Raw genomic sequence first — 12,227 nt, 5'->3', positions numbered from 1 at the left:
GATACGGTTCGATAGAGTGAAAACGATTCGATAGTAAATATTTGTTGTGTGTGTTTGTACAATATTTTAAACATATAAAAAGACCACATTTCTAATATAGCAAAATTAAAATTTCATACCAATGTTATGTTTAATTTTTTAATGGGAAAAAAAAAAAAAAGGCTTACTATATGACCGTCATTTTGTTGGATGGGATTGATAATAAAATGAAACTCCAGTGACAGACAACAATAAAATGCAGTAATTCAGTTGCTGTATTTCCTGGTGTTTTTAACACAAGAGGTAAGTAATTTAAGTGCAAACTTTCAACGTAAACATCCTACAAACAAAACAATTTATATGCAGCAGCTCTAGAAAAAAAAAGAATTAAACCTGCTAGTGTTATCATAAATAAATAATAAATTATGCTTTACGACGGGTATAACTGGGGGAATAAAAACATGGCATTTTAGACAGGTCAATAATCAATCAATCAATCAATCAAATTTATTTATATAGCCCTTTACAAAAACCTGAAAGGCCCTCAAAGTGCTTTACAACAAAACATGGCTCAAGATAAATAAAAGGCAGGAAAATATTATACAATGACATTTAAAAAATAAAGTAAAACAAAGAGCGCATCACAATAAAAGTCCAGCAAGTAAAACAATAAAACCGATAAAATCGAAAAACATTAAAAAAAAGTCCTTAAGCTAATAAAACCAGGCTATCCTAATCTTTGTAAAAGGCGAGTCTAAAAAGGTGCGTTTTTAGCCGAGACTTAAAAAGACCTACATCCGTGGTGGTGCGGATTTCGGAGGGAAGGCTGTTCCACAGCCTGGGGGCAGCAACCGCAAAGGATCGGTCTCCCCACTGTTTACGTTTTGACCTCGGAACATCTAAAAAAAGCTGGCCGGTCGAGCGAAGAGTTCTGCCAGAGTTACGAAAAGTTAAAATTTCCGATAGATATGATGGAGCCTGGCCATAAATAGAATTAAAAACAAACAGTAAAAGTTTGAAATCAATTCTAAAATGGACTGGAAGCCAGTGGAGTGATGATAGCACGGGGGTAATATGCTCACGTCTAGGTGTACCTGTTAAAAATCGAGCAGCAGCATTTTGAACAAGTTGCAGCCGAGAAATCGAGGACTTGGGTAGGCCAACATAAAGTGCATTGCAGTAGTCCAGCCTTGAACTTATAAAAGCGTGAATTGCTTTTTCAAGGTCGTGGCGACTAAGAAAAGGCTTCACTTTGGCTAAGAGACGGAGCTGGAAAAAACTTGCTCTTACAACAGAACTAATCTGCTTTTCAAAGTTAAGCCTGCTATCGAATATCACTCCGAGATTTTTAACGTGCGTCTTAAAAATGTCAGCCGGAGCACCAGAGTTGGGCTCAAGGGCTTTCATCATGGAAGGTGTGCCAAAAGTAATAAATTCAGTTTTGCTCTCGTTAAGGTGTAAAAAGTTTTGTGCAAGCCACTGCTTCACATCAGATATGCACTCCATCAATTTAGCAAGAGCAGTTTTTTTGTTAGGTCTCAGGGGCAGATAAAGCTGCAGGTCATCAGCATAAAAATGAAAAGTGATATTATGTTTTTTTATAATTGATCCTAAAGGTAGGAGATAAAGCGCAAAAAGAACAGGCCCTAAAATAGAGCCTTGCGGTACCCCGCAAGACAGAGAAGATTGTGAGGAGGAAAATTCCCCAATCATTACCGAGAATGTTCTATGTTGTAAATACGATTTAAACCATTTTAAAGCGTTACCACGGATACCTATGAAATGTTCTAAACGAGATACAAGGACTGAATGGTCAACTGTATCGAATGCTGCTGTGAGGTCCAGTAAAACAAGGATAGCCGGGTTTCCATTATCCACAGAAAGAGCAATATCGTTATGAACTTTTAACAATGCTGACTCAGTGCTGTGTCTGGACCTAAAACCTGATTGGAACTTGTCAAGGGTGGAATTCGTCTCTAAGAAGGTTTGCAATTGAATAAAAACAACTTTTTCTAAAACTTTGGAAAGGAAAGACAAGTGGGAGACAGGTCTAAAATTGGACAGCACAGAGGAGTCGAGATGGGGTTTTTTAAGAAGGGGTCTGACTACAGCCTCTTTGAAGGCAGCTGGGACAGAACCGGAACTGAGAGAGGTGTTTATGAGGGACAGCAGACTTGATCCAAGGCAACTAAAGACTTCCTTTAGAAGGCTAGCTGGTATTACGTCTAATGGACAGTTAGTGGGTTTCATGCCACTAACTATTAATCATGACTTTAACCTAAAACACAGCAGCCATTCACTTATGCCTGTGCGTCCTCATTTTTTATTCCTCATCACTGTCCATATCTTTTTTGAAGGGCAGATTTTTCTTGAGGAAGATCAACTAATCCACATGTTCATGTTTAAGTAGACTGCGTTTCGTGGAAGCAATATGCCGCCCTTTCCACCATTGAAGTGGGTTATTTTTCAGGGTTAAAAACTCAAGATCTCTGTACCGCTCCACACTTCACACAAGCTCTGTCCCATGCGAACAGATCTGGCTGCCTTCATCACTTCAAAGTCCGACTTTTGTTTTCCTGGGTGCGTTGAAAATCAATCGCTGCACGTCGCTTGCGTCGGTGATCACGCATTGTTTTAGCATGTTGCTTCGTTGCCACTACTAGTTTCGCTTTGGGCTGTGAAGAAAATGCTACGGAGCGTGCGTTACAGTGGTTTCGTTAGCTCTCGGGTTGTAATGACACGCCCGTGACGATCGTGTAATGACGGCGACTAGTAGCGGTTCTGCCGAAATGCATAGGAAGTTGAGGCAACCACGACTGTGAGTAGTGCTTGTCCATATTATATCATGCGTGCGGTCACGATCTAAGTGCGCTGTGTGGTGAATGACACAAGTGCAGCATGTGAAGTAAAAGTAATTATTATCATATTGAGAAATGCATTGAACTAGCCATTAGAAGCCATTCTTGTGCTCGCGATAGCCGAATTCTATCTCTACTATCGGTTCATTGAATATTTAATGGCTAATTACTGTCGAATGGTAACTTTACTATCGATACATCTGTATCTCTCACCTGTAAAACTGGCTATCTGGTCGTATCGGTTTATCGTTCTCAAGCTTAGCTGATACCAGTATTACCATATACACTGCTGGCCAAAAGTATTGGCACCCCTGCAATTTTGTCAGATTGGCACCCCTGCAATTCTGTCAGATAGTGCTCAGTTTCTCCCAGAAAATAATTGCAATTTCAAATGCTTTCGTAGTAATCATTTATTTTGCTTGTTGCCTGGCACGGCCAGACTGTTCTCCCTGTATTTTTCAAACACTGTGAGAATAGTCTGGGACCCAGCCCATTAACGGCTTCTCGAGCAAGCGTAAAATCAACCGTCCAATCAGATTCGTTTATTTGCGTGACGTGTTCTTAACGAGTAACGTCACTCTTTCGCGTCGGGAGAGCCGAGAATATGTTCCAATCCACGGTAAAATCAGTTTTAAATGACCAAAAACACATGGACACAAGTCATTGACAACAGTCTGTCTCATGCTAGCCATGTTGAATAAACTCCGCTCTCCTCGTATGTCTACTTCCGCGTGCAAGTCCCTCGTCGCTTTACTAACGTCACGTCCGCCCGTCGCTGATTGGTCCACTCGGCTGTCTGTTTGCTGTGGCTTGCTCCGCCCTGGGAATTTGATCCGCCGGACGGTCGCCAGACTCAATCGCTGGAACAGCGGTGAGTCTGGTGTACCAGGCTATTTTGCTTGGAATGAAAAAAAAAACAGAATGAAATAAAAAAAATCATTATCGTTTTAAAGAAAACTCCAAAATTGGGCCGGACAAAAGTATTGGCACCCTCAGCCTAATACTTGGTAGCACAACCTTTAGACAAAATAACTGTGAACAACCGCTTCCGGTATCCCTTAATGAGTTTCTTACAATGCTCTACTGGAATTTTAGACCATTCTTCTTTGGCCAATTGCTCCAGGTCTAAAATTTTAAGGGTGCCTTTTACAAACTGCTGTTTTCAGATCTCTCCACAGGTGTTCTATGGGATTCAGGTCTGGACTCATTGCTGGCTACTTTAGAAGTCCCCAGTACTTTCTCTCAATCTATTTTCTAGTGCTTTTTGAAGTATGTTTTGGGTCACTGTCCTGCTGGAAGACCAATGACCTCTGAGGGAGACCCAGTTTTCTCACACTGGGGCCTACATTATGCTGCAAAATTTGTTGGTAGTCTTCACACTTCATTATGCCATGCACACGATCAAGCAGTCCAGTGCCAAAGGCAGCAAAGCAACCCCAAAACATCAAGGAACCTCCGCCATGTTTGACTGTGGGGACTGTGTTCTTTTCTTTGCAGGCCTCGTTTTTTTCCCCCTGTTCTGCCTTTTGGTGAGTTTTGTAGAAGGCTTTTTTGTGCTGTCCAGCAGCGAACTCTAGTGGTCGCCTCGCGACATGGTTTTTTGTTTTTCTAGCCAATTCAATATGGCTGCACGACGTCTCTGGCTGAAGCCTAAGTTGCAACGTTGTGCTCACATGATCCTTGGACAAGATTTGTCCGTAAGTATGGATGTTGTGGATAATGTACATATTATGTTGGTAAGAGAAATGTTATGTTTTTTGTATGGAACACTTTTTGTTTATGTTTAGTGAACTAGTCTGGCGTGCTAAGCTAACGTTGTAGCTAATGCTATGCTTGTATACTCTTTTTGTAGTTTTACGACGGTCCGGAGAGGACAATGGTTTAAGGCCATTCCATTAATAAATCAGATATAACCAAAGGAAGAAGTCTGTTTATTAAAGCGTCGTTCACTAGCCGTCTAGCTTGGAAAAAAGTAGACGCTTCCGAGTGAGGACAGCATAGTAAAAGGACATCAGCGCGGCGGGATCAACTACGACGCAACACACAACAATGAGCCTACGGTCAGAAAAACACCTGGATTCTACAGACGAAGGAGCAACGCCAAGGCAACAACAAAGACAAGTGGAAAACAGAGACTATGCAGACAATACAGAGAACATGGATAACGCAAGCAATGCAGACTCACAGGTCAGGTCTATACGCACGCATACATCCAAGAGTTCATCTACTAGTTCATCTACTAGTTCTGCAGCACTAAAGGCGCGAGCAAAAGCAGTAGCCGCACGTGCACAGTTGGCATATTCAGAAAAAGAAGCTACCATGATGAAGCAAAAATCTGAGCTTGAAGCCAATCTACACGTCTTAAGTTGTCAAAAGGCAGTTGCAGCCGCAGAAGCAGAGGCTGCTGTTTATGAAGAAGAAGAAGAAAGTTTCACAAAATCTGAAGTAAGACATTCAATTGTAGGACAACCTGCCAATCCAATGCAACGTACAGCAGAGTTTGTTCAAAGCCATCCAGACAGCTACTATGAAAGATTTTTATCGAAAATGGATCCACTCGCCAGCCACAAAGCAGCACGTGAGCAATGTGAAATGGCGATGAACACAGAAATAGATGAGAGAAATTTTTACAGTGAGAAAAAACCTGACATCAAAGTGGAGCAGCAAACACAAGAGAGAGAAGAACGCAGTCCACCCAAACTGTACCCGTATGACACTCTTCCAACTCCGGCAGAGACGCAGGGAAAACAGGACATCACATGTTACCTGAGACGGAGAGAAATGTTGAGTACTGGACTTTTACAGTTTGATGATCTCCCAGAGAACTACTGGGCATGGAAGGCATCATTCCAAAATGCCATTAAGGACTTGAGATTAACAGCCCAAGAAGAAATAGATTTAATGATAAAGTGGCTTGGAAATGAGTCTCGCCAGCAAGCTAAAAGAATCCGATCAGTTCATGTCTTCAATCCAACAGCTGCACTTCATCTTTTGTGGGAACGACTGGAGGAATGCTACGGGTCACCTGAAGTCATGGAAAATGCATTGCTAAAAAAGATTGAACAGTTTCCCAAACTTAACAACAGGGACAACACAAAGTTACGAGAGCTAGGTGACATTCTACAAGAAATTGAATGTGCCAAGGACGGAGGATACTTACCAGGCCTATCGTATTTGGACACGTCTCGAGGAGTCAACCCCATCGTGGACAAGCTACCTTACGGGCTTCAAGACAAGTGGATCGCTACAGGAGCGAAGTACAAAGAAGAACACAAAGTCGTCTTTCCACCTTTTAGTGTCTTTTCAAAATTTGTGAGACAACAAGCAAAAATAAGAAATGACCCAAGCTTCGTCATCACATCTCCTATCAACACAAGCTTCAAAAAGGAAAAAAGCTTCAAAAGTGATAACAGGCGAGTGGTTTCCGTGCACAAAACAGACATTCCAACTGACACCAGTACAGCTCAAAAATGTTTTAGTAAGCCAGCAGAAAGTCCGGACAAGCTATGTCCATTACATAAGAAACCTCACCCGCTTACAAAGTGCAAAACCTTTAGAGCCAAGCCCATTGATGAACGCAAGTCATTCTTGAAAGACAACAGAATTTGTTTTAAATGTTGTAGCTCAACTCAGCATTTAGCGAAAGACTGTAATATGCAAATTAGGTGCATGGAATGTGGCAGCGAAAGACATTTGACAGCGCTACATCCAGGTCCACTTCCTGCTCCAGAGGAAAGTTCTGAAGTTGAGAAAGGTGATGGCGGGGAGACACACGAAGATGTAAGTGTCTCAGTTGTTTCTAAATGCACTGAAGTATGTGGTGATGCAAACAGCACACTTTCATGCTCAAAAATAAGCCCTGTAATAGTGTACCCAAAGGGTGAGCGAGATCAAGCAGTAAAGCTATATGCTGTACTTGATGAACAAAGCAACAAGTCGCTTGTCAAGTCTCAGTTTTTCGAGCTCTTCAACATAGAGACACGCTCGGACACTTATAAGCTTAGAACATGCTCAGGCCTGTCAGATAATGTCGGCAGAACAGCATCAAACTTCATGATTGAGTCAGTGGATGGTAGAGTAAAGCTCCCACTCCCAAACCTAATTGAATGTGACATGATTCCTGACGATAGAAGAGAGATCCCATCTTCACAGGTTGCTATGCAGTACCCTCACCTGCAAAGGATAGCAAACAAAATACCTCCGGTAGAAGAAAAAGTACCAATCCTATTGCTCTTGGGACGTGACATTATCCAGTTACACAAAGTTCGAGAGAGGATTAATGGACCGCGTAGTACCCCCTATGCACAACGTTTAGACTTGGGTTGGGTTATAGTTGGTGAAACCTGCCTGGGTAAGACGCACAAACCTCCAAACGTGAACGTCCTCAAAACAAACGTTCTTCAGAATGGCCGTGCTTCTTACTTCAGCCCATGTCCTAACACCTTTCAAATCAAAGAGTCGAATGGTTTTAGTAGCCAGTCAAACACTAAACCAACTTCCCAAAACGAACGTAAAAATACAAACACGGATCAGCTGGGACAAACTGTTTTTGAGAGAACCAAAGATGACGACAAACCGGCACTCTCAATAGAAGACAAATATTTTCTTGACATTATGGAAAAAGAAGTATATCAAAATGAAGATAACAGCTGGGTGGCGCCATTGCCATTCCAATCTCCAAGACCAAAGCTTCCAAGTAACAAGGAGCAAGCACTCAAACGTCTCCAGTCACTCAGAAAAACACTGGACCGAAATCCTGAAATGAAAAAACAATACGTGGAGTTTATTCAAAACATGCTGGACAACGACCAGGCGGAGATGGCTCCAATTTTGGACTCAAACAAAGAACATTGGTACTTACCATCATTTGGTGTGTATCATCCTCAAAAACCTAACCAATTAAGGGTAGTTTTTGATTCAAGTGCAGAGTTCGAAGGTCAGTCACTTAACAAAGTGTTACTAAGTGGACCGGACTTGAACAACACGCTACTAGGCGTTCTTATGCGTTTTAGAAAAGAGTCTGTAGCATTTTCTGCTGATGTGCAACAAATGTTTTATTGCTTTCAAGTCAGAGAAGATCATAGGGATTATTTAAGATTCCTTTGGTATGAGAATAATGACATGAGTAAAAGTGTATGTGATTATAGAATGAAGGTCCACGTTTTTGGAAATAGTCCGTCTCCGGCTGTGGCTATTTATTGCATGAGGCGCGCTGCAGTCGAGGGAGAGGAGGAGCATGGACTGGATGCAAAACAGTTTGTAATGAGACATTTTTATGTTGATGATGGCCTTGCGTCCACAGCAAGCTCAGAAGAAGCTGTTGAAATACTGACAAATGCACAAAACATGTTGGCCCAGTCAAATTTAAAGCTGCACAAAATAGCCTCCAACGACAGCAAAGTAGTTGAAGCATTTCCTGTCGCCGAGAGAGCGAAGGATCTAAAAGACTTGGATTTAGAATTTGACAACATACCCTTACAAAGAAGTTTAGGGGTGTTGTGGGATCTTGAAAATGACTGTTTTACTTTTCATGTCAACACTGATCAAAAGCCATATACTAGAAGAGGTGTTTTGGCTACAATTAACAGTTTGTATGATCCGCTAGGATTCGTGTCTCCCATAACAATGCAGGGAAAAGCTCTTCTACGTGAACTGTCGGCAGAGCAAAAGGACTGGGATGAACCACTTCCCATTGAAAGAGAAGAGGAGTGGAACAAATGGAGAACCTCGTTGAAGCACCTCGAGCAGCTACAGATACCAAGGTGCTACCTACCTTTTTCTCAGACCACTGCTGTGAGAAAAGAACTGTGCATATTCTCAGATGCCTCCACCATGGCCATAGGAGCAGTAGCGTATCTGAGAGCGCTCAACACTGAAGGTCAGTGGCACACAGGTTTCATCATGGGAAAGTCCAAAGTGGCCCCCCGACCTGCTCACACTATCCCTAGGTTGGAACTGTGCGCAGCAGTATTGGCTGTAGAAATGTATGAACTCATTACAGATGAGATTGACATTGAAGTGGACATTGTCAGATTTTTTACAGACAGCAAAATCGTCCTAGGTTACATACATAACAACACAAAGAGATTTTACACGTACGTAGCAAACAGAGTGAACAGGATTAGAAAAACCACACATCCTGCACAATGGTTTTACATTAACACAGATGACAATCCAGCAGACAAGGCCACAAGATCAATTGCAGCTCCTGCATTGACTTATACAAACTGGTTTAGTGGTCCTTCCTTTTTGACACAGCCGAGTACAGACACGTCATACTGTGACACATTTGCTCTCATCGAACCTGACGCAGATGCAGAGATTAAACCTGAAATCAAGACATTTGTTACTCAAGCTTCAGTAACACAGTTCGAGTCACGTCGTTTTGAAAGATTTTCTCATTGGATGAGATTATGCCACACTGTTGCATCATTAAAACGTGTAACAGCATCTTTCAAGAAAACAAACTCAGAAAGTAAAGGATGGAAGTGTTTCAGTGTAACTAACACCCCAAATGAGCTCGAGAAAGCAGCGAAATTCATCATTCACACAGTTCAGACTGAAACATTCAAAGAAGAGTACAGGTGCATAAAAGCAAACAAGCCACTTCCAAACCTAAGCTGTCTCAAAAAGTTAAATCCAATCATCGATGAAGATGGGCTCCTCAGAATAGGAGGACGCTTGGCACCTGCAAATTTGACAAAAGAGGAAAAACATCCACTCATCATCCCAAATGCTCACCATGTAGCCGTCCTTCTTATCAGATACTATCATGAGAAGGTAGCACATCAGGGACGCCACCTATCAGAGGGTGCGCTCAGAGCAGCTGGATTTTGGATCAAAGGCAGTAAAAGACTCGTCTCTTCTGTAATTCACAAGTGTGTTCTCTGTCGAAAGCTTAGAGGACAACTACAGACACAAAAGATGGCGGATTTACCCATTGACAGACTTACACCTATGCCCCCATTCACCAGCGTAGGACTGGACGTTTTTGGCCCCTGGTCAGTCATCACACGTCGCACCAGAGGAGGAAGTGCAGACAGTAAACGCTGGGCTGTACTTTTCACCTGTATGTCCACAAGAGCTGTGCACATTGAACTCATAGAATCAATGTCAACATCCAGCTTCATTAACGCATTAAGAAGATTTTTCAGCATCCGTGGACCAGCTCAAATACTTCGTTCGGACAGAGGTACCAACTTTGTTGGCGCATGCAACGAACTCAAAATTGATCACAAAGACACAGAACTGACCTCCTACCTACAGGAGAAAGGATGTACATGGCTTTTCAACTCCCCACACTCCTCACATATAGGAGGGGCATGGGAAAGACTCATCGGAGTCGCACGACGAATCCTGGATGGAATTCTTTTAAAAGCCACAAATGTCCAACTCACTCATGAAGTGCTGAGTACTTTCATGGCGGAAGTAATGGTAATAATGAATGCGAGACCACTCGTACCAGTATCAACAGATCCAGACAAACCAAACCTTCTCACACCAGCAACTCTTCTAACCCAAAAGACCAACACGTTAACTGCCCCAACAGGAAACTTTGCACCTCCCGACCTCTACGCAAAGCAGTGGAAGCAAGTGCAGTGCATGGCGGACACTTTTTGGAAACAGTGGAGAAGTGAATACCTTTCCTCTCTGCAACAAAGGAGAAAATGGACAGACGATAAACCAAACATAAAAACTGGTGACATTGTGCTATTGAAGGATGTTCTTGCACATAGAAATGACTGGTGTATGGGAAGAGTTGTGAAAACATTTGAGAGTAAAGACAATAAGGTTCGAAAAGCAGAAGTTAAAACTGTGAAAGATGGAAATGTGAAATTGTTTATGAGACCAATTTCAGATTTGGTTTTGCTACTACCAGTTGTAGTAATGTAAGTAATCTCGTATGTTGTTGTAATTGTTCAAAACAAAAAAAACAAAAAAAGTGTTTTGTAGTGGCACAATTGTATTGTACCAGGCGAGGAGTGTTCTGCCTTTTGGTGAGTTTTGTAGAAGGCTTTTTTGTGCTGTCCAGCAGCGAACTCTAGTGGTCGCCTCGCGACATGGTTTTTTGTTTTTCTAGCCAATTCAATATGGCTGCACGACGTCTCTGGCTGAAGCCTAAGTTGCAACGTTGTGCTCACATGATCCTTGGACAAGATTTGTCCGTAAGTATGGATGTTGTGGATAATGTACATATTATGTTGGTAAGAGAAATGTTATGTTTTTTGTATGGAACACTTTTTGTTTATGTTTAGTGAACTAGTCTGGCGTGCTAAGCTAACGTTGTAGCTAATGCTATGCTTGTATACTCTTTTTGTAGTTTTACGACGGTCCGGAGAGGACAATGGTTTAAGGCCATTCCATTAATAAATCAGATAAAACCAAAGGAAGAAGTCTGTTTATTAAAGCGTCGTTCACTAGCCGTCTAGCTTGGAAAAAAGTAGACGCTTCCGAGTGAGGACAGCATACCCCCTGTAAACTCTATGTTGATGCCTTTTCCCAAAAAGCTCTGCTTTTGTCTCATCTGACCAGAGCACATTCTTCCAAAACGTTTTTGGCTTTCTCAGGTAAGTTTTGGCAAACTCCAGGCTGGCTTTTTTATGTCTCTGGGTCAGAAGTGGGGTCTTCCTGGGTATCCTACCATAGAGTCCCTATTCATTCACAGGAGGACGGATAATACGGGTTGACACTGTTGTACCCTCGGACTGCGGGACAGCTTGTACTTGTTTGGATGTTAGTCGAGGTTGTTTATCCACCCTCCGCACAATCTTTCGTTGAAATCTCTTGTCAATTTTTCCTTTCCGCCCACATCTAGGGAAGTTAGCCACAGTGCCATGGACTTTACACTTATTGAAAACACTGCGCACGGTACACACACCTTGAGATTGCCCATGCTTCCTCACAATTTTGCTTCTCAAGTCCTCAGACAGTTCTTTGGTCTTTTCTTTTCTCCATGCTATATGTGGTACACACAAGGACACAGGACAGAGGTTGAGTCAACTTTAATCCATTTTAACTGGCTGCAAGTGTGATTTAGTTATTGCCACCACCTGTTATGTGTGTTATGTGCCACAACGGGTGCTGTTAATTACACAAATTAGAGAAGCATGACGTGATTTTTCAAAAGAGTGCCAATACTTTTGTCCGGTCCATTTTTGGAGTTTGTGTAAAATGATAATTGTTAAATTTTTTTCCCATTCTCTTTTGTGTTTTTTCATTGTAAGCAAAATAAATAAAAATAAGCGGCCTGGACAATGAATGAATGAATGAATGAATATTACTACCAAAGCATTTGTATTTGTAATAATTTTCTGGGAGAAATTGAGCATTATCTGACAGAATTGCAGGGGTGCTAATACTTTTTGCCAGCAGGGGTTGGACAAAAATTGA

The 12,227-nt window shown here is 42.0% G+C and overlaps 1 protein-coding gene across 2 annotated transcripts; it reads left to right on the top strand.

Moving 5' to 3' along the window:
- The first annotated feature begins 4,359 nt into the window (after positions 1–4,359).
- LOC130931598 (uncharacterized) lies at positions 4,360–12,016 on the top strand. Of its 2 annotated transcripts, XR_009067258.1 has the most exons (3): positions 4,360–4,534; positions 4,690–11,002; positions 11,158–12,016. XR_009067258.1 is itself a non-coding variant. In XM_057860495.1 (2 exons), the coding sequence occupies exon 2, from the start codon at positions 4,887–4,889 to the stop codon at positions 10,728–10,730; it is 5,844 nt and encodes a 1,947-aa protein (XP_057716478.1). In that variant the 5' UTR covers positions 4,360–4,534; positions 4,690–4,886; the 3' UTR covers positions 10,731–12,014. The 2 variants fall into 2 exon arrangements, 1 of the variants encoding a protein (XP_057716478.1); XM_057860495.1 differs by having other exon boundaries at positions 4,690–12,014.
- The last annotated feature ends 211 nt before the right edge of the window (positions 12,017–12,227 follow it).

This window comes from Corythoichthys intestinalis, chromosome 16 (genome assembly GCF_030265065.1).
Source record: "Corythoichthys intestinalis isolate RoL2023-P3 chromosome 16, ASM3026506v1, whole genome shotgun sequence".
Lineage (NCBI taxonomy): Eukaryota > Metazoa > Chordata > Actinopteri > Syngnathiformes > Syngnathidae > Corythoichthys > Corythoichthys intestinalis.
Note: the sequence above shows the minus strand (reverse complement) of the source record. Positions and strands in the feature narration are given on the sequence as shown.